Source organism: Carcharodon carcharias, chromosome 18 (assembly GCF_017639515.1).
Source record: "Carcharodon carcharias isolate sCarCar2 chromosome 18, sCarCar2.pri, whole genome shotgun sequence".
Lineage (NCBI taxonomy): Eukaryota > Metazoa > Chordata > Chondrichthyes > Lamniformes > Lamnidae > Carcharodon > Carcharodon carcharias.
In genome coordinates, this window is record NC_054484.1 from 42646332 (window position 1) to 42673880 (window position 27549).

Here is a 27549-nt window from a genome sequence, read left to right on the forward strand (position 1 = left end):
TCCTGTTGTCGTTGAAGTCAGTTGGTCTAACTCCCAGAAGTCAGAATAATATTCAACAGTGATAAGATAATCAATTCCTGCTAGAGTGAAGAAATCTATCCCAGCTTCATTCATGGTCTGTCTGGGATATATGCATCATCAAAGGTTCTCCAGTTTGTTTAGCTTGGTATTCATTATAAGCACCGCACTGACCGATGCAGTCTTTAATTTCATTGCTCATGTTTGGCCAGTAGGACACTTCTCTTTCCCAGACTTCATTCAATTCCTTGATAACTTGCATGGGTGCGCCTCAGCATCTCTCCTCCCATCTCCTTAGGGATGGTGACTCCTTTGTACAGGATGCTACCATGTCAATTCATTTTGAAATGCCCAATATGTTCTTATGATCACACAGGTCACAATACCAATACTCTCAGGCCATCCTTTCATCACTATTTCATGCAACTCTAGGAGAGTTGCAGCTTAAACAGAATCACCTGGAAAAACTCAGCAGCTCTGGCAGCATCGGCGGAGAAGAAAAGAGTTGACATTTCAAGTCCTCATGACCCTTCAACAGAACTAGATAAATAGAACTAGATAAATAGTAGTTCTGTTGAAGGGTCACGAGGACTCGAAACATCAACTCTTTTCTTCTCTGCCGATGCTGCCAGACCTGCTGAGTATTTCCAGGTAATTCTGTTTTTGTTTTGGATTTCCAGCATTCGCAGTTTTTTTGTTTTTATCGCAGAGTTGCAGCTTGTTGGGTAGTTCACTTGATTTGAGCAAAGTGCTTGTCTGTCAGATTCAATGGGCAGAATCGTCCCAGATTTGCCCGAAGTTTGGTAGTGGGCAGATAAAAGGACGTTTTACCTGCCAGCCACATTGGTGGGTTTTCATGCCATATCGTTCTGTTCCCACCTAATTAAACATGCCATCTCACTGGTGGGCGGCCTCCAGTTTGCCCACCACGCCTTTCCCTCGCTGCTCCCTCACACAGGGCGCTATATTTAAACTGCAGCTGTGCGCACACTTCTCAATGCTTGCAGCCCAGGAGGACACTGGTGAAGACATGGCCCCAAAAGCCAAGAAGAGCGCAGCCCCACTGATTCAGTGACACATTCCTGGGATGCCTTCTGCACACTCTACAGGCCTGCCGTGATGTCCTCTACTCCCGCTCTGGCCGGAGGAGGCCCATCAGAGTCAACACTCTGACTTGGGAGGCGGTGGCAGAGGTGGTCAGTGCCAATGCTGCATACAAGAGGTAAAAAACGGATGAATGATCTCATCCATGCTGCCAGGGTAAGGCAAGCATCTCATTATCCTAAACTCTCACATTCACTGGAATCTCACTCACTGCCAATTCAAGGGACATTACTCACTGACTCGCACACAAACACTCACATCACCATTTGGCCTCATCTCCTCTACAGACTGCCTCCTCAGCCCTCACCATCTTGAAGCCGTTTGCATAGATCAACATGTGCCTCCACACACACCCTAGGATACACCCCTTCCACAGTACAGCCCTCACCCTGCAGCCTCTTCCCTTGCCTGAGGCCACTTCTCCCCCGTCCCCAAGCAAGCCCTAGCCCAGCGGCTGTTGAAAAGCCACGTCTGCCTTCCGGCTGGTCTGGTACATTGAGACCTGCCCGTGAGTTCCCCTAAAAATGATGCGTTGCTGCATAAGAAGCCTGGCGCTGATGACCATGAGTGCTACCCGAAGAAAGGTAGGCAAACAAACTTTGAAGACCGAGTGCAGTGCAGCTCACCTTGTGCACATTGCTTACATACAGTTGTGAAACACGTCGGTGTGCAATCAAGTTGACATGCTCAGATGATCCAATATGGAGGGATGATTCCAGAAAGCAGGGCTTAGAATGATATGCAGGTGTATTAAAGTGATGTCCGGTGGTGGGAAAAGTGGCCCACCATTGATGGGCGGAGCAGACAATTACAAACTGGCTTCACGATGGCATGAAACCGATTTTTGGCCTTCCTGTCATATTGTCCGCTCATGCCCATCATGATGGCCAATGCCAATGGGAGTGGACGATTCTGCCCAATGCCTCTGCTAGGGTGATGGCTTCTAGATCATGTTGAGCTGCTGCCTCATATTGAATCTGGAAGATTTTGCATTCTGTTGTAGCATCTTCAACTTTCCTTATGAGGAGTGCTGTTCTCAACAACATGTCAGTGATATACATCTGTTTCCCTTGCTTGTATGTCACGTCCAGATGATATCTCTATAAATGAGGTTACATTCTTTGCAGATGCTTTGGAGCAGGCAGTAGCAGATTGAGAAAAATGCTTTGAAGTGGCTTGTGGTCGGACTCCACTGTTACTTTGTCTCTTCCAATCAGGTATTGATGAAAATGTTCACGTGCAAAAATAATAGCCAGGCACACACTAATCGATCTGAGTGTAGCATTTTTCCATTTGCTTTAGTGACATGAATGCAAATGCGATTGGTTTTCCTTGCTCCATAAGGGTTGCTCCGAGGCCTGTCTCGCTGGTGTCACGCTGCAAAGTCACTTCATCATTGACATCATAGTACTTCAGCACTGGTGTTGTCGTCACTAGCTGTTTGATTTTCATGAATGCTGCTTCTTGCCTGTGCCCCAGTGCCACTACACATCCTTGGCAGTGAGCTTGCATAATGGTTCACACTCCAACACCAAATTTGGCAAATTTTTTGCTAAACAGTTTACGAATCCAAAAAATTGTTGCACTGCTTTCACATCTATTGGTCACTGCATGGCTGCTACAGCTCTCAGCTTGTCAGGATCCGGGCGAAGACCTTTTTCTGTCAATACATGACCTATGTACTTGACTTCAGGTATCTTCAGTTGCAATTTTTTCTTGTTCAGCTTCAGGTTCATTTAGCAAGCTCTCTCTCTAGCAGTTGTATAAAATTCTGATCATGGTTGGCTATGGCTTCTTCCAGTGTGTCTCCGCATCTATCGATTAGTAGATCATCCACTGTGGCTTCCATTCCGGGAAGATCATTATCTCGTGCTGTCTGCGTTGATACTCTTCTGGAGCCATAGAAATGCCAATTGGCATGCACAACCATCTGTATCTCCTGAATGGCATCCAGAATGTAGCTAGAAAGCTGCTGCTTTTATCCAACTTCCCTTGCCAACCACCATTCTTCGTATCTAGGGTAGTCAAGATCTTTGCCTTGGCAAGTTGTGGCAAAATTCCTTCAATGGTTGGCATGGGGTAGTGAGATCCCCTCAGTGCTTTATTTAGATTGTTTTGGTCTAAGCATAAGCTTTCCAGTTTGTTTCACTGCTACCATGCTGCTAATCCAGCCTGTAGGAGTTGTCACTTTTTTGATTACTCCTATTTTTTCCAGCTCTTCTATCCTATCTTTTAGGCTTGACTTGAGGGCAGCTGGAACTTGCTTCTGCAAATGCTGAATTGGTCTTATACTCTCATCTACTTCTAGATGATATTCTCTTGGTAGACGTCCCAACCCTGTAAGCATATGTTTGTACCCCTTTAGTATCTGTTAGGCAGTCAAAGGTTTTGTGTGCTGTGACATGATGTACATCTCTGTTGGCACGTTCAGGGTTACCAGTCCAGGTTTTAGACTTTCTCCAGCTGAGATGAATGGCTGTTGCATACCATCTATGATCTGGAACTCCAGATTTTCATTCTTGCCATTGTGTTTGGCTTTTAGACTAATTTGTCGTCTCAGTATGAGTATTGTGCCACCATATAGCCTGAACCTTACTTTTGAGGGCTTCATTTTTGATTTGCCATGTTGAGCCACTTGTACAGCTCTGTGAAGGTCATGATGTTACATGACACATCAGTGTCTGACAGTTCTTGTTTGCTTGATCTCTTGCAGTCATCATTGTAACAGACACAAATTATTTATCACCCATAGACTTGACAGAACCAAACTGCTGTGACATGTATTGTGCTTCATTAGACTCTTCTGCTGATATCTCTAGTGGCCACCTGTTTAGGCTTGCTGTACTCCTTTCTAGACAACCACTTGTGTGCGAAATGATTTGGCTTCTTGCAGTTAAAACACTGCTTTTGCCACACTGGGCAATCCTTCTTTTTTCCTTTGTATGATGGCCAATGCAGTATTTGCATCCTGCCCTTTGTCTGTTATTGTTTGCTCTTTCGGCCTGGAGTGTCTCTCAGCATAATGTATCTCCTGGTCAGTTCTGCCATACATGTGATGTAGCTGACAATTTACATTTCTACATGCCTATCACTTTGAGAAAAAGTCTCTACTCTTTCAGTAGACTTGCTCTCATTGAGGAGTCTCTTATGCCTAAGACAATCCTAACTTTAATGTGATCATCTTTTAGTTGCCCAAATTCACATGATTCTGCAAGCTGTGTTACTGCAGTCACATACTGATCAATGGACTCCTTTTCACCTCATGTTCTAGTGTTGAAAACAAAGCATTCGTATGTTACATTCACATGGGGTTCAAAGCATGTGTTCAAGGCATTCAAAATCTCTCATCTGTTTCTTTTGTTTGTTAGATAGACTTAGGATGGAATACAATTTGTAGCAGTCTCTCCCCAGCAGTGTTGGAAATGTGGCTACTTGTATTGACTCCAGCTTGTTTATTTAATCTGTTGCAATCTTGTAATTTTGCCAGTGGAAGTAGAAAAACTGTCAGTTCTGCCACATATCACGTTTCACTTCCACTGGAGCAGTGAGGGGAAAGTTGACAGTGATTTTAACTCACCCAGTATTTTACTTGCAGCCTTGGTTTTGTTTGCTTTTCCTTGTCCTTTTTCAGCAGCCTTTAGCAGATTTGAACCCGTGTTTCCTTTTTAGTAGCTGTGGCTTCTCTACAGCTTTGCCAGGTTTTCAAACTCTATTTTAGCTCCACTCTGATACCATATTTCAAGGTCAAAGACTACAGTGCTTCTTGGAGGAAAGTATTTATTGAACTGATTGTAAGATAGCTGCTTGCAGCAATAGTCCCTCGTGGCAGAGGTCACATGACTACAGCAAGCCAGAAAGGACATTTAGTAATGTTGCATTTCAAAACCGAAACAGAGGTTGCCATTGGCTTTCTGGCTGGTGGACAAGGCCACTGTTGCGGCCATTAAATCCTGCCTTCTGCCTCTAAGAAAGAGTATGCTTTCTAAATTATGTGGCCTACAACAACACTACCTGGCCCTCCTGCTGTTCGCAGAGCTCATCAGCAGTGCTGAGGAAAGAGCGATGCTGAAAATGCAGAAAACCAAGCTGGAATTATTCAAATGTGGCAAGGAGACAAATTTTGTGTCTTATCCACCTTAATCTGCATGGGCACAAGCATGCTACGAATTGATTCTGATGAAAGATCACAGATCTGAAACGTTGACTCTGTTTCTCTCTCCACAGATGCTGCCAAACTTAAGTGTTCCCAGAATTTCCTGTTTTAACTACGTCATTCAAGAATAATATTGAAATAACAAAGAATGAGTTGAAAGAGACCTAGGAGTTTTGCTAAATTTAATACTCAGCAGATCCAATCAATGCAGAGCAGCAATTAACAAAACCAACAGAATGTCCAACTATGTAGCTAAAATATTGAATAAAAGTCAGAAGAATTCATGATCAAATTGTGCAGTGCACTGGTCACTTTCAACCTTGGGGAATGTATCCTGTTCCAGTTGCTGATAAACACAGGAGTCATTCAAGCACTAGAAACAGTGCAGGAAAAAAACCATGAGGCTGACCCTTAGTGCCAGTGGTCTGAGTTATGGGAAAGAACAAGAGACACTCAGGCTTTTCAGCAAGTAAAAAAATGCATCTAAGACATGATCTTATCAGGTACACAAAGTAATAATTAATTTAGAAAAAGTTAATCTGGCATACTACCTTAATCTGGGGCCAGAATGAAGGGACATAGATTCAAAATAGTAAAAGGTAACTTTAGGACACAGGGTGATCAACATAAAAAAATGAATGCTGGGTAGAGTTGTAGAGGCTAAAACCCACAAATCATTTAAGAAACAATTAGCTGCAGCAATGTGCTATGTGTAGGGTAATTATGGAAGGCTGAATGACTGTTGGCATCCTTAAGTGATCTTGTGATGACTTAAATCAAATCTCAATCTGCTTGTGTCTATCCCAGTCAGATATGGTTAATCAACATCATCAACCTAGATTTGTATCATGTCCTTCATGTAATAAATTCCCTAAGGTATTTCACAGGAGTATTTTAAACAAAATATGGCACTGGACCACATAAGGAGATACTGAGTGGGATTTAATCAACTGGACGAGGGTCTCACCTGTTGGAGAAACCCCATTAGTTCTGTGGAGGGGGGAAGCTGATGAAAGTAATTGCTCATCAGGCAACAAAAATAGCCACCCTGGAGTCGAGACCCAGGTTGCAGAAGTCCTGCCTGCCAAGAGCTTCCGGCCAATCAGAGGCCAGCAGTTCCTCATTCCCATCAGTGCCACCAGGAGTGGTGGCAGCTGCCAGTAATGCACCCACTAGGAGGCCCAGGAACAATGAGGGACCCGAGGCTAAAGGTGAGTGAGGCAGGATGGGGTCACGAGGTGTGGGTCCTGGGAATTGGCGAGGGTGGCAGGAGATAGGAGGCAAGATGAAGTGTGGCTTTCAGCAGTTTGCTGAGTTGCTTTGGGAGGTGCGGTATGGTTGTGTGGCTCCCATTTAAGCCTTGAGTCAGCAATCAATGGTGGTGAGCTCAGATAATGGGCAACAATTGATTCATTAATGAGCCTAATTACCACCATTATCAGCAGCTGGGAATCCTGCATCAACCTCCACCAGAAGATTGACGTGGGGCCTCTCATGTGATTAAGTGGGCCTGGCCACCAAGGTTCCTACTGCGATGAGCTGGGTTAAATTCTGCCTATTAAATCAGATGACCAATAGCTTGGTTAAAGAGAGAGGTTTTAAGAAGTGTCTTAAAAGAGGGAAGCGAGTTGGACAGGCAGAGAGATTTAGGGAGGGAATTCCAAAATTTATGGCCTAGTCAACTGAAGACACGGCCAACAAGCAATTGAAATTGAGGATGCTCAAGATGTCAGAATTAGATGAGTGTAGATATCTTGGAGTGCTGGTAGGGCTGGAGGACATTACAAAGGTGGGAATGGGGTGAAAACATTGAGGAATTTTAAAACAGATGAGAATTTAAAATCAAGATATTGTTTGACTGTGAGCCTATAAAGGTCAGGGCATACAGGGATGATAAATGAAAGGACTTGGTGTGAGTTAAGACACAGGCAGCAGAGTTTTGGATAGCCTTAATTTTACAGTGAGTAGAATGCGTGAGATCAACCAGAGGTGCATTGGAATAATCAAGTCAGATAACAAAGGTATAAACGAGGCTTGCAGCAACAGATCAGTTGAGATAGAGTGAAGTTGGGTGATGTTACGGAGGTGAAAACAGATGGTCTGAGTGATATTTTCATGTTGCACCTCATCTAATGAGCACACAACAATGCTAGTTAAACATTTTATTTTTTGTTCAAATTGTTAGTGTACTATTACAAATTTATGTCTATTTAATTATTTTAAGGATTTCTAGTTAGTGAAAGAGCTCATGGATAAAGTGCATGTTAAAAAGAACAAAATAAACTCTAAAGTTACTTCTTATTTTCTTTCTTTCTTAAATATTCAGAGTAGTGGATGAAATAATCGCAGTAAATAGCTGAAAGAAAAGAACATGGTTTCAATAACATTTAAACATGCTCAAACAGTAACTGGATTATTAAACTCAGCTGCAAGTATGCAGAATTCATAATATACAGATATGTTTATAACTGAGTTTTTTATGATGGTTTCCTTTAAAATCAATTGAAGCTCTGTGCTTTTTGTTAATCAGGAGTTATGAGACTGTAAGTCTAATTTAAAAGATCAAATGACACCATACTGGCTTATTAGAATTACTGGAATCCTTCATTTCAAGTATTTGTTATGTGTAATAACTGTGTATCACACATTGTATAACAATCTATCTGTAACTTCTCATATTTTCTCAAACAAGCAAATTAATCACTCTGGTTCACTTAAAATACAAGTGTATAGGAATCCATTCAAAAGTAACCATCCGAGAGGCTGTAATTTCTATCAAGTACCTGGTTGAATTTATTTTCAAAGTGGTTCCAGTTGTTATTTTTACTTCTAACCCAGCTGAAAATATAGCTTTCTATGCAACATTAATAAGACAATAAACACATGAAAATGTTTATCATCTAAAGCAAAGAATATTAGTTACTTCATATTCCTAGACAATCATTTCCTTCCAAAAGTCTACTTATGCCTTTTGAACTGGAGAATTAATTTTCAATTCTTGCCTGCAGTTTCTTCCCCTGGTCTTTTTCCATTTCTTTGTCTTATAGTTGATCCCAATTATAGCGGTGTGATCGGGCTTTACCTTGAACACCTATGTGGCAGTACTTAGGAAGTGCTATACTGTCGGAGATGCTGCCATTCAAATGAGATATTAAACCAAGGGCCTACCTGCCCTCTAAGATGGATGTAAAAGATCCCTTGACACCATCCCAAGCTTCTTTCAATTTGGAGATGGTGTCACAGGACAGGATTGCAAATGTAGCTCCTGTGTTTAAAAAGGAGCAGAGGGATAATCCAGTTAACTACAGGTCAGTCAGCCTAACATCAGTGGTGGGGAAATTTTAACAGACAATAATATGGGATAAAATTAATTGGCATTTGGAAAAGTATGAGACAATAAATGAAAGTCAGTACTGATTTGTTAAAAGCAAATTGTGGTTGACTAACTTGATTGAGTTCTTTGGCAAAAATAATGAAGGAGAGTTTTGATGAGGATAGTGTGGTTGATTTTGTGTATATGGGCTTTCAAAGGGCATTTGACAAAGTATCATGTAATTGATTTGTTAGCAAAATTATAGCCTATGGGATTAGAAAGACAGTAACAGTGTGGCTATGAAAGTAGCTAAGGGGCAGAGGCAGAGAGTAGAGGAAAATGGTTGCTTTTCAGACTGGAGGGAAGTATATATACACAGTGGCATTCCCCAGGGATTGACATTAAAACTATTGCTATTTTTGATACACATTAAGAACTTAGACTTGGGAATACAGGGGATAATTTCAAAATTTGCAGATGACATAAAACTCAGAAACATAGTAAACAATGAGGAAGATGGTAACAGAATTCAGAGGGACATAGACAAACTAGTGAAATGGGCACAATGCAGATGAAAATTAATGCAGAGAAATATGAAGTGATACATTTTGGTAGGAAGAATGATGAGGAGCAATATGAACAAAATGTTATAATTTTAAATGGTTTACAGGAGTAGGGAGACCAGGGGTGTATGTACATAACTGTTTGAAGGCAGCAGGACAAGTTGAAATATATAGAATCCTGCGCCTTATTAATAGAGGCAAAGAGTAGAAAGGAAGGAAATTACGCAAAATCTTTAAGACTATTTATGCTTCAGATGGAGTATTGTTTTCAATTCTTGGCACCGTACTTTAGGAAGGATGTCAAAGGTTTGGGAGGGAGGGGCGTGGATGATGGTGCAGAAGAAATTTACAAGAACATTACTAGGGGTGAGGTAATGTGTAGAGACTGGAGAAAAGGCAGAGTAGTTTTAATGGGGGACTTTTTCATACACATTGTGAGAAGCAGACTGACACGTCAGAATTCACTGAGTATGTCTGGGATAGTTACCTGCAGCATATGTCCTAGAGCCAACAATGGGACATGCCATATTAGATTTAATAATGAATACTGAGCCAGATTTAGTCAACACCAATTGATACGTGAATATTTATGTAATAGCAATCATAATATAATCAAGTTCAACGTAATGCTTTGGAAGGGAGAAACTTGAAACAGCTATGAATATTCTAGAGTTAGGTGAGGCAAACTTCAATGGAGGAGGATGGAGTGATCATCTGGGTCAAAGTTTGCAAACAGATCGAGAAGGACAAGGAGGAATAGTTTACTTTTGTCACAGTCACATAGGATGTTATTTGTGACTTTGGTAAAAGTCATTTTGGTACTGTAGCATGGATGGAAACCTGACTGGAGAGATTTAAACATGGAATGCTGAGAAAGGTGGGAACAGATTTGGGAGGTGATAATACGTTCAAAGATTTTGGAGAGGAAAGGAGGTCAGAAACACTGTTCACGGAAATTTGCGAGGGATATCAAAATCAACACAAAAATGATTTACATTATAGGAAAAGAAGGGTCAGGAGTAATGTGGGCCTCTTAAAAACTGATCATACTGATATTGTCAAGCTGAATAATTACTTTGCATCAGCACTTTTAGCAGAGGAAGAAGTCAGCATGCCAGACAACCCAAGGAAACCAATATTGAATCAGGATCAGGGACTAATAAAAATTAACACAAGCAAAATAACAGTAGTGAAGAAAATAAAGGCACTAAAAAGTGACAAACCCCCAGGAGCAAATGGTTTCCATCCCAGGGTTATAAAGGAAGTAGATGAGAACATTACAGATACCCCAACTATAAATCTTACAAAGTTCTCTTGATTCAGGAACTGTTTCTTTAGATTGGAAAATTGTGCATGTCCCTTAATCTCATGAAGTGATTAGAGAAAGTAAACATGGGCCTATGAGAGGTACACTGGCCTCCACCCTATCACAGAAAAAGTGGCCCTATGTTGCCCCCTCCCCACTCCGACCCCCAACTCTCTTTCTCCTCTAGTTTTGCTTAAAAGCTGTTACAAATGGTCATCGACCTGAAACATTATCTCTGGCCCAGATTTTCATGGAGTTCTGGAGAGTCTGCAGACCTATAAAAATGGTAGCCAGAACCTACATGTGGAAGTCCCTCTGCCATTTACGACGGATACTATCTTTACCAATAGGGGAAAGGGGGTGGGCATGATTCACACATAAGGGAAACCTGAACACAGCAGGGCCATTTGAACTCAACACAGTTCAAAAATACCCAATTTTCACTGTAGGGGTCTTAAACCATGGTGTGAGAGTCACAAATTTTTAGACTAGAAGTAAATGCTCTTGAAGGAAAAATGAGGTCTGTAGAACTGTCATGATGTGAAGATATTTAAATCCCCACCCCTTTAAAAATTAAAAAAAGGCCGTCTGTGTCAGTGAGCGTCAAAGAAACTTTGTTCTAGCAGTTACAATAGCTGTTTGTTGACATTTCTCCAAGGGCTATCATTATGAATGCTTGGCTGCTTTCCATAAGCTATAATTATCTCAGCAGGGCGTCTTAAGTTCACAGTTTGATAGATCAAAAAAAGCTTATTAAAGGATTAGTCATTTATGATGTGAGGTTTGTTTTTATAGGGCTTAAGCACTTGAGGAGATTTTAAAGTTTTGAACAGGCTTCAATGAATCTATACGTTTTAAAACTATATGTTTTAATATAGTCATGGCTATAATAGATATTTAGACCTTTATTTATTTCATCTCAACACGGCTCCTGAGGTCTGCCCATGGTGGGTAATGGGTGAGTTGGCACGGGAGCTATAAGGGTCCATGGGGTGGGTGGGGCATGTGTTGGCATTAAGTTGGAATTGGGCATGGAGGTGGCATGCAGAGTGGGTGGGAGGGTGTTGGGGTATGATGGGTGAGGGCTAGAGGGCTTAAAATCCAATGAAACAACTGTAAGAAAGTACCAGAGAACTGAGGCAGGCCTTTTAAACAGCCTGCCTTGGCACTTGGCTGCCTGTGTGGTTGCCTTCAATCTGCATATGGGGTGGCAGGCCTGACAATGTATCCTGCAACCACCCCATCACCACCATCCTCCACCCCAAACCAACTTCCAATGCTGGAATGAAGATTGCACTATTTGGGGGTGTTTCTCCCAAGATGGGAGCTGCAAGCCGGGAAATTTCCTGATTCGTACTACCCGCCTCGGGAGCAAAAACCCTGGGCCCTTGTTTCTCTTCAAATGCTGCCTGACCTGCAGAATACTTTCAGCATTTTCTGTCTTTATTTCAGATTTCCAGCATCTACAGTATTTAGCTTTTGTAAAAATAGGACGAGTTCTATAAGTATGTGATCTACTCAGCACATGCCACCCAAGTGATGCAATTGAAAATTACTCTCCACTTCCTTTTCCTAATCTCAGGTGCCAATTTAAAACTTTCTTGTTCCTCACTTATGATCCATACGTCTTCTTCATCTCTTTCTCAACCTCATTCAGTGCCTGATTCATAACATCAGCTGCAGCACTGCTGGATGGTGATACAGATGGAGCTGCATCTGTCATAATACGTTCAGCCTCATTATGAATGATGTGGTGGGCAACAAGGAGATGCCTACTTTGGAATTGTTTTACTGTCAAAAGAAAAGAAGAAAAATGATTCTTGGCACATGTCTCATGAAATTCTAAAGCAAAATTAGAGGTGTTTATAAAATTACATAACCCTTCCTAAAGATTATGGCCAGGATTTTAAGGCCCCTCCCGCCCGGGATATTACAATCCCACCAAACTGAATGGAGATTTAAATGGCGTGCCACATCCACTGGGGGAGACACGCTGCGATGGGGCCGTAAAATCCTGGCCAATGTTTTAGTTTAGCGCATTGAGAAAAACGTCCACTTCTGATGGCATTTATGAATACTTACCCTTCACAAAGAAAGCAACTGCTTTTGGCCACATTGATCACCTCTTAAAGCCACCTTAAAGACATGGATACTTAATATATAATAGTGAGAATTAAACAAACCTCTCCTAGTATTTCATTTTACATCATTTCTCACTGATTTTATTGGGTCTGCTAGCATAGATGCAGTGAGAAGTTGAGGAATGATATCAGTTTGCAAATTACAGCAAAATAAAGAAAACAGAGCACATGTGGCCTCACAGAATGGTCCAACTCGCAAAATGTGAGATTTTTAGACCTCAACTTAGCCCCTGCCTTCATATTTGGTTCATCATATTCAAAAATTAGTTTTGTTAATAAATCCAAATATAACTGGGGGATTTTTTTAAAATGGGTGAGTATTTGTTGGGTGAGAAGTAAAAACGTAAAAAAGCTCAGGAAAAATCTGAAATGTAAAGGGAGGTGGGGATTGCTGCTTGGAACAGTTAAGTACTTTCCTAGCACTGCTTGTGGACTAGGAGGATCAGGAGTGCTTCCTTTCAGTCCACCTGTTATCTCTGCAGAGGTCAGACCCCACCTCTCATCCAGTTTCCTCCTGTCCCCAGCCCCCATCAAGCCCTCTCCTGGCCTCCCACAACTTTCTCACAATCTCCCCTAATTTCTTAAAGTGCTCCCACTGATGGGCCCTCTGATCTCCAATCATTCCCAGTTCTTGTATTCATACCCCCATTGAACCACAATCTCTCCCAACTCACTCATCAATGTCCCTCTTCTGGCCTGTGATCTTCCCAGCCCACTTTGTTGTTCCTCTGGCATCCCCACACTCCATCCTTAGACTGTGCATACCCTCCATCGTGTTGTGAGACATTACCACCATGCTAAGTGGGATAGATTCAGAACAGATCTAGCAGTTCAAAACTTATCAACCATGAGGAGCTGTGGACCGTCAGCAACAGCCGAATTATATTCAATTACAATCTGTAACCTTAGGGTCTGGCATATTCCTCACTCTACCATTACCATCAAGCCAAGGAATCAACCTTGATTCAATGAAGAATGCAAGAGGGCATTCCTTGAGCAGAATCAGATATAACTAAAAATGAGGGGTCAACCTGGTGAAGCTACAAAACAGGACTACTTGTGTGCCAAACAGCAGAAGCAGCAATACAAAGAGCTAAGCGAACCCACAGCAATGGATCACACCAAATTTCTGCAGTACTGCCAAATCCAGTTAAATGGTGGTGGATAATTAAATAACAGGAGGAGGAGATTCCCCAAATATCCTCATCCTCAATGATGGAGGAGTCCAGCACATTGGTGCAAAAGACAAGGCTGAAGCATTTGCAATCATCTTCAGCCAGATGTTTTGCTTTTATTCATTCATGGGATGTGGGCTTCGCTGGCTGGGCCAGCATTTATAGTCCATCCCTAGTTGCTCTTGAGAAGGTGATGGTGAGCTGCCTTCTTGAACCACTGTAGTCCATGTGGTATAGGTACACCCACAGTGCTGTTAGGAAGGGTGTTCCAGAATTTTGACCCAGTGACAGTGAAGAACAGCAATATATTTCCAAGTCAGGATGGTGAGTGACTTGGAGGGATGTCCAGGTGGTGGTGTTCCCATCTATCTGCTGCCCTTGTCCTTCCAGATGGTAATGCTCGTGGGTTTGGAAGGTGCTGTCGAAGGAGCCTTGCTGAATTCCTGCAGTGCATCTTGTAGGTGGGACACACTGCTGCTACTGTGCAATGGTGGTGGAGAGAGTGAATGTTTGTGGATGTGGTGCCAATCAAGCAGGCTGCTTTGTCCTGGATGGCGCCAAGCTTCTTGAGTGTTGTGGGAGCTGCACTCATTCAGGCAAGTGGAGAGTATTCCATCACACTCCTGACTTGTGCCTTGTAGATAGTGGACAGGCTTTAGGAGTCAGGAGGCGAGTTACTCGTTGCAAGATTCCTAGCCTCTAGCCACAAAGTATTATATGGCTAGTCCAGTTCAGTTTCTGGTCAATGGTAACCCTAAGGATGTTGATAGTGGGGATTCAGTGATGGTAATGCTATTGAACATCAAGGGGTGATGGTTGGATATTCTCTTGTTGGAGGTGGTCATTGCCTGACACTTGTAGGGTGTGAAGGTTACTTGCCACTTGTCAGCCCAAGCCTGAATATTATCCAGCTCTTGCTACATTTTGACATGGACTGCTTCAGCATCTGAGGAGTTGCGAATGGTGTTGAACATTGTGCAATCATGAGCGAACATCCCCACGTCTGACCTTGTGATGGAAGGAAGGTCATGATTGAAGCAGCTGAATATGGTTAGGCCGAGGACACTACCCTGAGCAGCTCCTGCAGTGATGTCTTGGAGCTGAGATGACTGACCTCCAACAACCACAACCATCTTCCTTTGTGCTAGATATGACTCCAATCAGCGAAGAGTTTCCCCCTCATTCTCACTGACTCCAGTTTTCATAGGGCTCCTTGATGCCACAGACTGTCAAATGCTGCCTTGATGTCAAGGGCAGTCACTCTCTCCTCACCTCGGCAGTTCAGCTCTTTTGTCTATGCTTGAGCCAAAGCTGTAATGTGGTCAGGAGCAGAGTGGCCCTGGCAGAACCCAAACTGGTTGTCAGTGAGCAGGTTATTGCTAAGCAAGTGCCACTTGATAGCACTATTGATGACCCCTTCCATTACTTTACTGAAGAGTGGATGTTCCATCTCAGCCTCATCACAACTAGTTGTGCCCCTAGCCAAGCTGTTCCAGCATCACTGACCAAAACCTTAACTAGACAATCTATACAAATACTGTGGCTACAAAAGCAGGTCAGAGGCTGGGAATTCACTCCCTGCACCACCAATGCTTGGTAGTAGCAGTGTACCATATACAAGATGCACTGCAGCAACTCCCCTATGCTCCTTTAATAGCACCTGCCAAGCATGTGATCTCTACCACCTAGAAGGGCAAGTGGAGCAGACACACGGGAATACCACCATCTGCAAGTTCCCCTCCAAGCCACACACCATCCTGACTTGGAACTACATTGCTATTCCTTCACTGTCACTGAGTCAAATTTCTGGAACTCCTTTCCTAACTGTGTGTGTACCTACACCACATGGACTGCAATGGTTCAAGAAGGCAGCTCACCACCACCTTCACAATGGCAATTAGGGATGGGCAACAAATGCTGGTCTTGCCAAAGATGCCTGCAACACATGAAAGAAAAAAAAGGAGGACATGAGGGTTGCCAACTGTACACCTCTGTTCCTCCCATTCTCCCAGTTAATATCAGGGTTAATGTTTCTCATTCTCTATCCACACACTTGAATATTTCTTACCTCTGTCCCTCATTATTATTTTGTGCACTTCTGGAATTAGGAAGCTGTGGACCAATTCTGAAACAATCTCTTCCGATTGTAAATGGGTCCGGCTAATGAGAAAATGAAGATTGAATTACTTTTTAGCAGAATAAATCACTGCAGCAGCAAAATTCAGATTTCTCGTGCTGGGTTTTGAGCACTGTAAGTGATGTGAGTCATGCCAGATGCCATAATGGTTAGGGCGGTAAGCTGCATACAGTGAGCATCCGCCTGAAAGTATTTAAAATAAGCAAATCTGTGATTTCAATTGGTGTGCAACGCTGATTTGATACCACGCTACCATTTTGGAGCTTAACATTCTAGCTAATGTGCAGTCTTAATCATGCACAACCGAATGACTGTTCAGGAGCAGGAAGGAACGCCCTCCCCTCGCACCCCCCCACCCATTGACTTCTGTGATTGTTCCATGGTTAAGTTTGGCAAAGCCTTGCAGTGGATTGTCGTTGCTTTCTGCAGATGGCTGACCAGGAAACACTCCTGCTCTTACCTCCTGCCATAGGCATATTGGAAGGATTTACGGATTGAGAATCAACTATTTTGGCCACATTGTGACACATCTTTCATGGCCATCAAGTCCTGAAGCAGGACTTGAACTTGAAGCTTCTGGCCCAGAGGTAGCGACACTACCATTGTACCACAAGACCTCCCGAAATCCCACCAGCACGATTTAAGGTTCATCAACTATTTTTCGGTTAGTTGCTGATTAATTTCTACTGGCAGATGCTACAATTGTAGAAAAGTTATGTGGTTTTCATAATTGTTTAATGTTGCTAAAGTCTAAAAAAAGTGATGTGGCACATGCTAACAAACTTTGTTTTGACATCAAGGCTTCTGCACAAACCAGTTGTTCCCTGACATGGGTGCAGTAGTGGACATTTCCTTTGAAATACAGAATGACTGGGAGAATGAGATGTAATTATTCAGAGCAGGGAAAATTGCTAGAAGAGAGGGGTGGAGGAGTGGGGTGGGGGGGGGGGGTGGTGTTGGGGGAGGGGGGAAAGAACAACACTCAGCAGGTGGCCATAGCCATCCAGAGCGTTCAAGGAGAAATTCCTCAACTTGAACCTCAGGAAGGGATAGTGTGTCAGATATCTGCATTCCACGTAGGACATTATCACTGGAATTTCACTGCTGCAGCCACAACTACAGCCTCAGAGCAGGGTGAGGACCGCATTGCCAGTGGCTGTGAAGGTGACTGTAGCCATCAACTTTGGGCTCCTTCCAAGCTGGAGCTGGAATATTTGCAAAGTCTTGTGGTTTGCAGGCTTCCCCATGATCCAGAGTGCTACTGTCTGCATGTGTGTTGCTTTGCAGAAGCTGAATGTCAATATACTTGATGCCTCTGCAGTCTATATTAGTTTTCTATTCCTAGGCCTAGTAACACAATGCAATGCTGCAGAAGGTGAAATGAGTTTGTGTCAGATTTACCATAATATGTTCCTCATGTAACTGCATGGATAAAGAGGTTGTGAAAGGACAGAAAGCAAAGATTAGAAATAAATATTCTTTTTCAGACTAGCAGAATCTGAGTAATGGTGCACCTAGGGATTGTGCTGGTATCTCTTGTTTTTCATTCATATAAATGTTTTGGATATAGATACAAGAGAAATGATATTGAAATCTTATAATGATACCAAATTAGAAGGCATGGCAAAACGTCAGGAAGAATATAGGTGACTGCAGATGGGTATAGATAGGATTGAGCAGATGCAATTCAATGCAGAGAAGTAGGCAGAGAAAGGAGATTAATTTGAAGAAAAGAATGCAAACTATATCCTAAATGATAGAACTTGTAAATGAAAGAGTAATAGAGGGATTTCAAAGACACATATCTTTAAAGATGGAATTTGGGTAGAAAATGCCACAAAAAGGCAAACGTTATTCTGATTCAACTTTTGATTTTGTCTTTTGATCAGGATAATAAAATTCACAGCTGACCAAATTTAAATACACAAAACAAGTAATTAAAAGCTACATACTGCTGTTCAATTTCATAGGCAATATCATTGATTTCATCAGCCATTTTACAGATCTCTTGGCGTGCTTGATCCTCTGCTGTATCTTGCACAGACTTCAACAAGATGTCTTCCAAATAAGAGTCCACTGTGGTCTGGTGTACTTTAACAACCTGCACCAGACAAGGATAATAGAAAATCACTTGACATAGCTTGGAGGAAGAGAGTGAATAAATGGTTACATTAACAATTTCCTTAAGGGATTCTCACCATCACTCAACTTCTTTGACCTGGAAGGTTGACAGCAAACCTCTAGGCCAGGAAGTTGGGCTCTGTGGCACCACTGGTGCATAGGCTGTGGAAGCCTTGAGGTCAGCAAATGGCATGAACAGTGCTTCTGGCGTGGCACCCTATGCTGGGAAGGGTGCTAGCATGTATATACTGAGAGCATCGGGAGTGCTCTGATTGTGACATTAGTCAGCCATTCCAACTGATTTGACAGACAGTTTTGAAATTTGGACTATGCAAATTCAGAAAATGCCTGTGCCAATTACTTATAGCTGAATGAGCGTTCAACTGCACAAGGGACCCCACCCTCCCACCCGTTATTGCTAATTAAAGAGCCAATTCAACTTTCAGGTGAGGTGTTTTTAACTTACTTCTGCTACTGTAAAGCTTGTGACAGTATTGCATTTTTTTTTGGTGGTGTTGTGCTGATTTAGTGCATCCATACAAGGAGGCCAGAGGATTTGGTCACCTGTCCAAACTAAGTCAGCAGCAGGTATGGGGGCTGTGGTTGCAGTGCCTCTGGGTCAGTGAAGACCAATAAAATTTCATGGCAAACACAAGGTCAAACACAGATAAGGAAACCTATTGCTGATTTCCACCTACCACCCTGCCTCAGCTGATGAATACTCCTCTGTGTTGAGCATCAAATGGAAGAAGATCTGAGTGTAGAGTGCACAGAATGTACTCTGGCTAGGATACTTCAATGTGAATCACCAAGAGTGGCTCAGTAGCATCAGTACTGACCAAGGGCTGAGTCTTGAAGGACACATCTGCCAGACTAGGCCTGTGTGTTGGGCGGTCTGTGAACCAACAACACATGGGTTAAACCTACTTGACCCTTGCCCTCACCGAGCAACCTGCCACAGATGCAGCTGTTCATGACAGAATTGGTTGGAGTTACCACCACAATGTCGTTGTGGAGTTGAAGTCCTGAGAACACTTTCCATCATGTTGTGGGGCACTACCACCATGCTAAATATGATTGGCTCAGAACAGATCTAGCAGCTCAAAAGTGGGCATCCTTAAAGAGCTGTGGGCCATCAGCAACAGCGGAATTGTATTCAACACCAATCTGTAATCTCATGGCCTGGCATTTTCCTCACTCCACCATTTTTAACATCAAACCAGGGGACCAACCCTATTTGAATGAGCAGTGTAGGAGAGTATGACCAGACTAGCATCAGGCATACCCAAAAATGAAGTCTCATCCCAGTGAAGCTACAACACAGGATGCTAAACAGCAGAAGCAGCATGCAATAGACGGGGGTAAGAAATCCCACAACCAACAGGTTAAATCAAAGGTATTCAGTCTGGCAATCCAGTTACAACTGGTGCTAATGCCAACTAAAATATTAGCTGGAGGAGGCGGCTGAAAAATGGGGGAGCCCAGCAGGTCTTGACCACAGACATTTAATTGTCTTTTTTTGCACACCTTCTGACAGGGGTGAGAAGCGGTGCCTGGAATGGTTGCAGCTGAAGTACAGTCTGAACGGAGAGATTAACGTGGAAATGTCAGAATCTCTCGATCCAGAACTGCAATAATGGCTCTGTTCAATTCTGAAATATTCACCAGTTTTGTCTGCCAGTTTTGAGGGGATTCATGTTTTTCTTAAATGAGGATCATCTCTTTTTAAAATTTGCAATACATGTCTTGTATTGCTCAGAGGCTCCCCTGCTGTCATATAGAGGTACTATACCACAATTTGCTGTAGAGTAACTGCACAAACCAATACTGCCCTCACATTGCTGGACTCTATCTAATTGACTTCGATTGAAAAGCACGTTCGTCATTCGTGATTTCACCGTTTGCGAGGTTTCTTGGGAATGTAACCCCTGCGAAAGGCAGGACTTCACTGTGATGTAATTTTATATTGCAAGTATCTGACCTCTTTGAAAATTTCATCCTCTTCCCTTCTACGTCTCTCCTCTACTTGACGTAAGCCACTTTCTTCTGCCTCTCTGATGCGACGGCGACGCTCGGCCAACATAACAATTGCATGGATGCGTCGTTCCTCTTGCAGCCGCAGCAGCTCCTTATTCAGGAAGTCAAACATGTCTGCGAGTACACGGCCTTCAATGTGTGAGAGATAATCGTCCATTGTAGAATGCTATAGCAAGAAAAAAAGGATTCATACTAACTGTAATAAGTTTATAACTGTCTGCTGTAAAACCAATCATTAGCAAAGATTAATAATCTAGTCTAACAGAAATTTAACTTATTCTGCATTTTACTCTTTTTCTCTTGTTTAAATGTCAATTTTAAATTGCAGAATGTTCTGAAGTGTTATATGTGCCTACAGCTTTATTTCATAATATATATTAGAAGCACCTGAAACAGAATGGCCTAGAAATTCAATGATTAGGCACCCATTTTACAGATGTAAAATTGTCACCAAAGCCTCCAACATTGTGTGTGGTGTGCACGCATGCATTCTACATCAGTGTGCCACCCACCATATTGGTTTAGGCATCACAATAGGAATCCAGAGTCCACACTTGAATAAGGTGTAAGGCATTTTACATTCACAAATAAAACACTTTTTGATATCTCCTTTACCAATTTGGCACCAGACTGACTACATTCAGGAAAACCAGCTCTCTGGTCTAACCAGCAGCTTTAAAGGAGCCACTGCAGGCCACAAAAAGAATTGTCAGCTTTTAGAAAAATATTTAACAGAATGTGGAGCTCTTTATTATTCCCAATCTTCTTTAAAGGCTTGATAAAAATATGCACCATATAAAGTATTAGGCCATTCATAACTTGACAAAAGTGTGGGAACCAAGAGAAAATATTAGGGAGGAATACCAGGGTACACAAGATACTGGGAGGGACAGATAGCACTAGTGTAGAGAATAGTAAGTTAATAGTTAAAGTTGGCTAAGGGAGAAAGTAACAAAATCTAAATCAAGGTTACTATGCATGTATGTGAATACATAAGAATATAGTAAATAAGATTGGGGAGTTAAAGGTGCAGATTGCCATGTGGAAATATGATGTTGTGGTGATAATAGAGACCTGGCTTAAAGAAGAGCAAAACTGGGTGTTAAATATTCCCGGGTACAAGGTGTTCAGAAAAGATAGGAAAGGAAGGAAAGGAGGAGTGGTGGTGATATTGGTTAAGCAGAGCATTGCAGTGCTGGAGAAAGAGGATGTCCCAGAGGGTTGTAGGACAGAATCAATTTGGCTGGAGCTAAGGAACAAAAAGGCTGCAATTACATTGCTAGGTGTAGTCTATAGACTGCCAAATAGTGAGAAGGACGTGGAAGAACAAATCTGCAGGGAAATTACAGTGAGATGCAAGCATTATAGAGTAGTTATAATGGGTGACTTTAATTACCCACGTGTAGACTGGGACAGTGATTGTGTAAAGGGCAGACAGGGGCAAAAGTCCTAGATTGTGTTCAGGAGAATTTTTTACAACAGTATTTGACCAATCCAACAAGAAAAGACACACTTGGTTCTTGGAAATGAGATAAGTCAAGTAGATCAAATGCGGAAGCATTTAGGAGACGGTGATCATTGTATTATACGTTTTAGGATGATAGAAAAGGATGATAGGCAATCCAGAGTAAGAATTCACTGGACAAGAGCCGACTTCGATGGGGCAAGAACTGAGCTGGGCCAGATAGAAAGATTGACAGGAAAGACTGTAGCTGAACAACGGGCTACTTTCAAAAAAGAATTGGTTCGGGCACAATCAAGATATATTCCATCGAAAGGGAAAACAAGTCCAGAGCTCCCTGGATGAAAAAGAAGATTGAGATTAAGATAAAGAAGAAAAAATGTGCTTATGGCAGGTAGAAAATACAATTGAGAACCAAGAGGAATACAGAAGGTTCAGGGGGGAGGTGAAAAAGCATATCAGAGAAGTGAAGAGGGATTATGAGAAAAGACTGGCAGCCAACATAAAGGGGAATCCCAAAGTCTTCTATAGGCAAACAAATAGTAAGAGGGTGGTAAAAGGAGGAGTAGGCCCTATTAGGGACCTAAAAGGGAATTTATACATGGACGAACGGGCCATGGCTGAGGTATTAAATGAATATTTTGCATCCGTCTTTACCAATGAGGTAGATGCTACCCAGGTCATGGTGACAAATGAGGAAACTCTGTTACTAGAAGCAATCAAAATTGATAAGGAGGAAGTGTTGAATAGACTGTCAGTACTTAAAGTTGACATGGCACTGGGACTGGATGAAATACCTCCAAGGATATTGAAGCAAGTGAGTGTAGAAATTGCAGGGGCACTGGCCACAATTTTTCAGACTTCCCTAGACTCAGGGGTGGTGTCAGAGGACTGGAGAATTGCAAACATCACGTCCTTGTTCAAAAAAAGGTTGTAAGGATAAGCCCAGCAATTACAGACCAATTAGTTTAAGTTCAGTGGTGGGCAAGATTCTAGAAACAATTATTCGGGATAGAATTAATAGTCACATGGAAAAATATGGGTTGATAAGGAAGAGCCAGCATGGATTTCTAAAGGGGAAATCATGTTTTTTGAAGAGGTAACAGAAAAGGTTGATGAGGGTAATGATGTTGATGTGTTGTACATGGACTTTCAAAAGGCATTTGATACAGTGCCATACAACAGACTTGTGAAAAAAGTTATTGCTCATGGAATAAAATAGACAGCAGCAACGTGGATACAAAATTGGCTGAAAAAAATAGGAAGCAGAGAGTAATGGTCAATGGATATTTTTCAGGCTAGAGGAAGGTTTGTAGTGGAGTTTTCCAGGGGTTGGTATTGGGACCCTTGCTTTCCCTGATGTATATTAATGATCTAGATCTTGGTGTGCAGGGGACAATTTCAAAGCTTGTGGATGATATGAAGCTTGGGTGTGTTGTGAACTGCAAGGATGATGGTGTGGAACTTCAAGAGGACATAGACAAGTTGGTGGAGTGCACAGATAGGTAGCAGATTACATTCAATGTGGAGGAGTGTGGGGTGTTGCATTTTGGTAGGAAGAATGTTGGAAAACAATATAAAATAAGGGGTGAAATTTTGAAGGGGGTGCAGGAGCAGAAAGACCTGGGTGTATATGTGCATAGATCATTGAAGGTGGCAGGACAGGTGGAGAGAGCAGTTAATAAAGCATATAGTATCCTGCGCTTTATTAATAGGGGCACAGAGTATAAAAGCAAGGACGTTATACTGAATTTATATAAGACACTCTTTAGAACTCAGCTGGAGTATTGTGTACAGTTTCTGAGTGCCTATTTATAGGAAGGGTGTGAACACATTGGAGAGAGTGCAGAAGAGGTTTACAAGAATGGATCTAGGGATGAGAAACTTTAGCTATGAGGATAGATTGGAGAGGTTGGGTCTGTTCTCGTTGGAGAGAAGGCGGCTAAGAGGAGATTTGATAGAGATATTCAAAATCATGATGGGGCTGGACAGAGTAGATAGGGAGAAGCTGTTCCCACCTGTAAAAGGATCAAGAATGAGAGGGCACAGATTTAGTGATTTGCAAATGAAGCACATGAGGTGTGAGGAAAAACTTTTTCACGCAATGAGTGTTTTGGGTCTGGAATGCACTGCCTGGAAGTATGGTGGAGGCTGGTTCAATTGAGGCATTCAAGAGGGCATTAGATGATTATTTGAATAGAAACAATGTGCAGGGGAAAAGGCAGGGCAATGACACCAGGTCATAATGCTCATTTGGGGAGCTGGTGCAGACACGATGGGCCAAATGGCCTCCATCCATGCCATTAAAATTCTGTGAATTCTGTGATTAAATGAACTTTACTTCTATCTATTTGGTCAGTCACATAATCATAAATAACAAAGAAAGCAGAACAAAATTCTAACAGTACTGATTTCCATTAAATATTACAAAACTTGTTGGGTCACCTTTTGCTGCTTTAGATGTTGTTCATGTTGCAAAGCCAATATAGCCTGCATTTCTGCTTGCTTTAGTAGTTGTCTGTCCTCCTGGAGGGCATGAGTGGTGCGAAGTTCCTGAATCAGCTCTATACGCTTCTCCTTGCCTTCAAACATCTACAAGATCATGGATTGCATTAATGTTGTCCCACAGCTCCACAATTACCAGTAGTGCTTTTTATTTTATCCAAACTATCCCATGTCAACTTCAAGTTGGATGGCTGGAATAGCCTGACTGTACAGTCACCAAAACTGCCAGCATTGATATGTTGTTGTCAGTAAGTGCAAAAGCTGTATGCCCTTCCCACCATTATGCATTGTTTTATTATTGCAGAACTTTATCAAATGGTGAGAACTGATAAAATCAACTTGCTATTGCACAAGTAACTAGTGAAAAGAGGGCTTTTAGTAGAGTGCATACATCCGCTATACTCTGTTAACTCAACGTTGTTATAAGTATGCAACCCCTCATTGAGTCTTTTCTCTGCCTGGTTGATGCTCTAACTACAAAACTGAAAAAATAAATGTTTTTATTCAGAGTTACCATCTCACTGAGGAGGCTTAATGCCAATCCATATCCAACAACCTGCTCTGAAAACTCTGCTCACATTTTGACAGCTGTGACAAATTGTACTACAACAGCTGAGAAAATCCATAACATTCTAAAACAATCAACAACATCCTAAATTAAACAACCCACAATATTCCAAAAGAAAAAACAAATTTGTCCTATCTCCCAATATTAACAGATGGATCCTTTAAAAAAAACCAGGATCCAGACCTGCAACTTCACCAAAAGCTAGGCAGTTCTTCCTTGGACCTTACCCTATCTATGTGCCAAGTTTCACTGAAATCCATACATTAGTTTTTGAGATATATTGTTTATAGACAAACAGTCTAACAAAGACAAAAACATTACCTCTGCCCACATTCAATGGTGGAGGTAATAACATGACATACAGCTCTTCCACTCTCTTATCACAGTTTATAAGTTGCAGTTCCTCAAATTCTCCCAAAGTACACAATGATGCACAAGTTGATAAATTTGAGAATCCTATATTTATTTCATAATCTATAACGACTCCATAAAAACATACCATATTCTGCACAGTCCTTCCTCTTATTAATTTCTGCAGATAAATGATAGCCAGATAATTTTCCTCTTCTCCCTTAAATAAAGAAATGATAACATATTATGTGTTAGTGAAGGTATTGTCCATCAAATCGAATCTCTCTCTTTAGAAGCACATTGGGTTTAAGAAGGAAGCTTGGGGTATAGTCCTAATGTTTATATAATTTCACTTAATATCAGATATTAAAGTCTTATTAATTAAAACATAATATCATTAAATATTTTCCAGAATCCTACAGACTTGTAACACTACATTGAGTACAGAAAGAGGAATAATGCAGTGGAAACCAGGTATACACTGAGAAGCATTTAAGGCAGTCAAAGTGTTTTAGTTGTTGCCTCTAAATAGTAAGCTGTTTATTGTAACAAAAATTCCAATAAAAAAAAATCTGCCAATTCAGTTTAGCTTTTATCCAGTGGTTTAGATGAATAATTTGTTCTACTTTAGGAATATTAATTTCTGTACTAGATATTTTTTTCAATTCTTCCCTCTCCCTCCTCCTTTCACCTCTGAGTTGGGAAAAGGAATATTCTAGCTCCCTCCACCTCCAATGTGACCTTTGAGATTGAATTGCAGTCACCAAATTCTAATAGGATGTGAAGGATGAGATGATTATGTACAAAATCTTTTCCATCATTATGCCATCATGTTCATGGCATCCTGTGTTGTAGTGTTGCCTAAAGGGTGAGATTTAAAATTTGAATAACCACTTTGACAGGGGCATCTTATCATAGAGTAATCAATAAAACCTACCACGTTCTGAGTGGGACCCAAGGAAAATCCAAGTTGTAATTTCAGTATCTTTAAAATTTCTTGCAAATTTGTTTCTCTTCAACAGTGTTGCTATGGCATTGCAAGGTATCACTCACAGCAAGCTTCATCTTTCCCCTACCCTGCAACTTAACTGCATGATGCATAATGTATAATCACCTACTGATCTGGATGAACTGCAGATTTTTCACCTGACATTCATTGTGGATGTTCTCCTTTGACTTAAAATTTCTGAACATTGCTTCTATTTGTTGGAGAAGATAGCACAGACTACAAGGGATCAGGCCTGAATTGCACAAGATCTCACAAGTTATAAACCTTACATTACATGAAGGAAAACTCATCCTTTCATATAATAACGTGATGGAAGCAGTGAAAGGTGAAGCCATAGGCCTCCTGAGGAAGAAAATAGTAACATAACTCGTTACATCTGGCTTTCCTTCCTACTCATTCCCATTCAAGCATACACAAAATCACACAACCATCATTTACAATTAATATTTTATAATGCAAGCTCTGATGGAAGTTGTGTCTAGGATCCAGCATTCTAACATTTGCCCATTTTTTTTGTTGTATGCTTGGAACAGCACATTGCCAGTGACCCAGGACAGGACAGTATCTCTCAGCACTTTGTATCAGTTTGAGTACTCATTGGGCGGAGTTTTCCGGTCCCACCAGTGGCAGGACTTGTGGCAGGCGGGGATACAAAATTTGGCGTGATGGCAAAAGTCAGTTTACCGCCAGCAGGAAAGTAAGTTGGAATCTTCACCTCACGACTTTCATGGTGGACTAATGGCAGGTCAACTTTCCCGCTAAACCATGTTGGGAACCACATTTACATGCATTTCCATATCATGAATACTCATTATTCTGGCGAGCTGGGCTTTTAATGTTCTCCCTCCAGATCTAATTGCTCTGCCAGTGGTAATTAGACTGGTCTGATTCACAACCATATATTAGTGGTGTGTACCTGGCGACCTTCACTTCACTTGCAACTTTGAGGTTTGTACACACAACATTCGCCTATATTTAACTGTGCTGCTGCCATATCTCACCACTGATCCGATCCAGTGCCGAGACTGCTCAGCATCAGGCAGGACCAGAGGGAAGGGGTGGAAGAGACATGACTGGGGGTGGGGGGGCTGTTGACTGGAGGAATGGGGGAAATGGATGGAAGGAAGATGCATGACGGGGGGTGCTGACTGGGGCAAGGGAGGAAGGGGTGGGAAGCAGATGCATGATTGGAAGGGGAGACAGATTGAAGCAAAGTAGGGAAGGGGAGGTTTTAAAGGAAGAGGGGGGCAGAAATATGAGTCAGCCTTGGGGCTGTACAGACAACACTGTCGGGGGCAGAAATTAAAGGCAGTCCTGGGTCTGTGTGGACCACATTGTCAGGGGCAGAAATTAAAGGCAGTCCTAGTCTGTGTGGACTACATTGCCTGGGGCAGAAATTAAAGGCAGTCCTGGGCTCTGTTGACCACACAGGGGCTGTACTACAGGGCTATGCATGGGACACATGTCTTGGTCCCGGTGCAGGAAGGGGGAAGATCTGTCTGTGCAGTTTCGGTTGTGCACAGCATGGTATTTGGGGTGTGGTCAGTCCTTCACACTTTTAGGTCCTGCGGGGTGGTGGCTTGGTA

At 42.0% G+C, this 27549-nt stretch overlaps 1 protein-coding gene across 1 annotated transcript in view; it reads right to left on the reverse strand.

Moving 5' to 3' along the window:
- Positions 1–7485: 7485 nt before the first annotated feature.
- Positions 7486–27549, reverse strand: part of cfap91 (cilia and flagella associated protein 91) — a 96847-nt gene continuing 76783 nt past the window's right edge. The window contains exons 12-18 of the mRNA XM_041211705.1: positions 25103–25174; positions 23976–24122; positions 20013–20234; positions 17863–18011; positions 15842–15933; positions 12070–12248; positions 7486–7631 (exon numbers count right to left, since the gene is read on the reverse strand). Of these exons, the coding sequence (XP_041067639.1) occupies positions 12070–12248; positions 15842–15933; positions 17863–18011; positions 20013–20234; positions 23976–24122; positions 25103–25174 (861 nt within the window). The 3' untranslated portion in view covers positions 7486–7631. The remainder of the gene's footprint in view (positions 7632–12069; positions 12249–15841; positions 15934–17862; positions 18012–20012; positions 20235–23975; positions 24123–25102; positions 25175–27549) is intronic.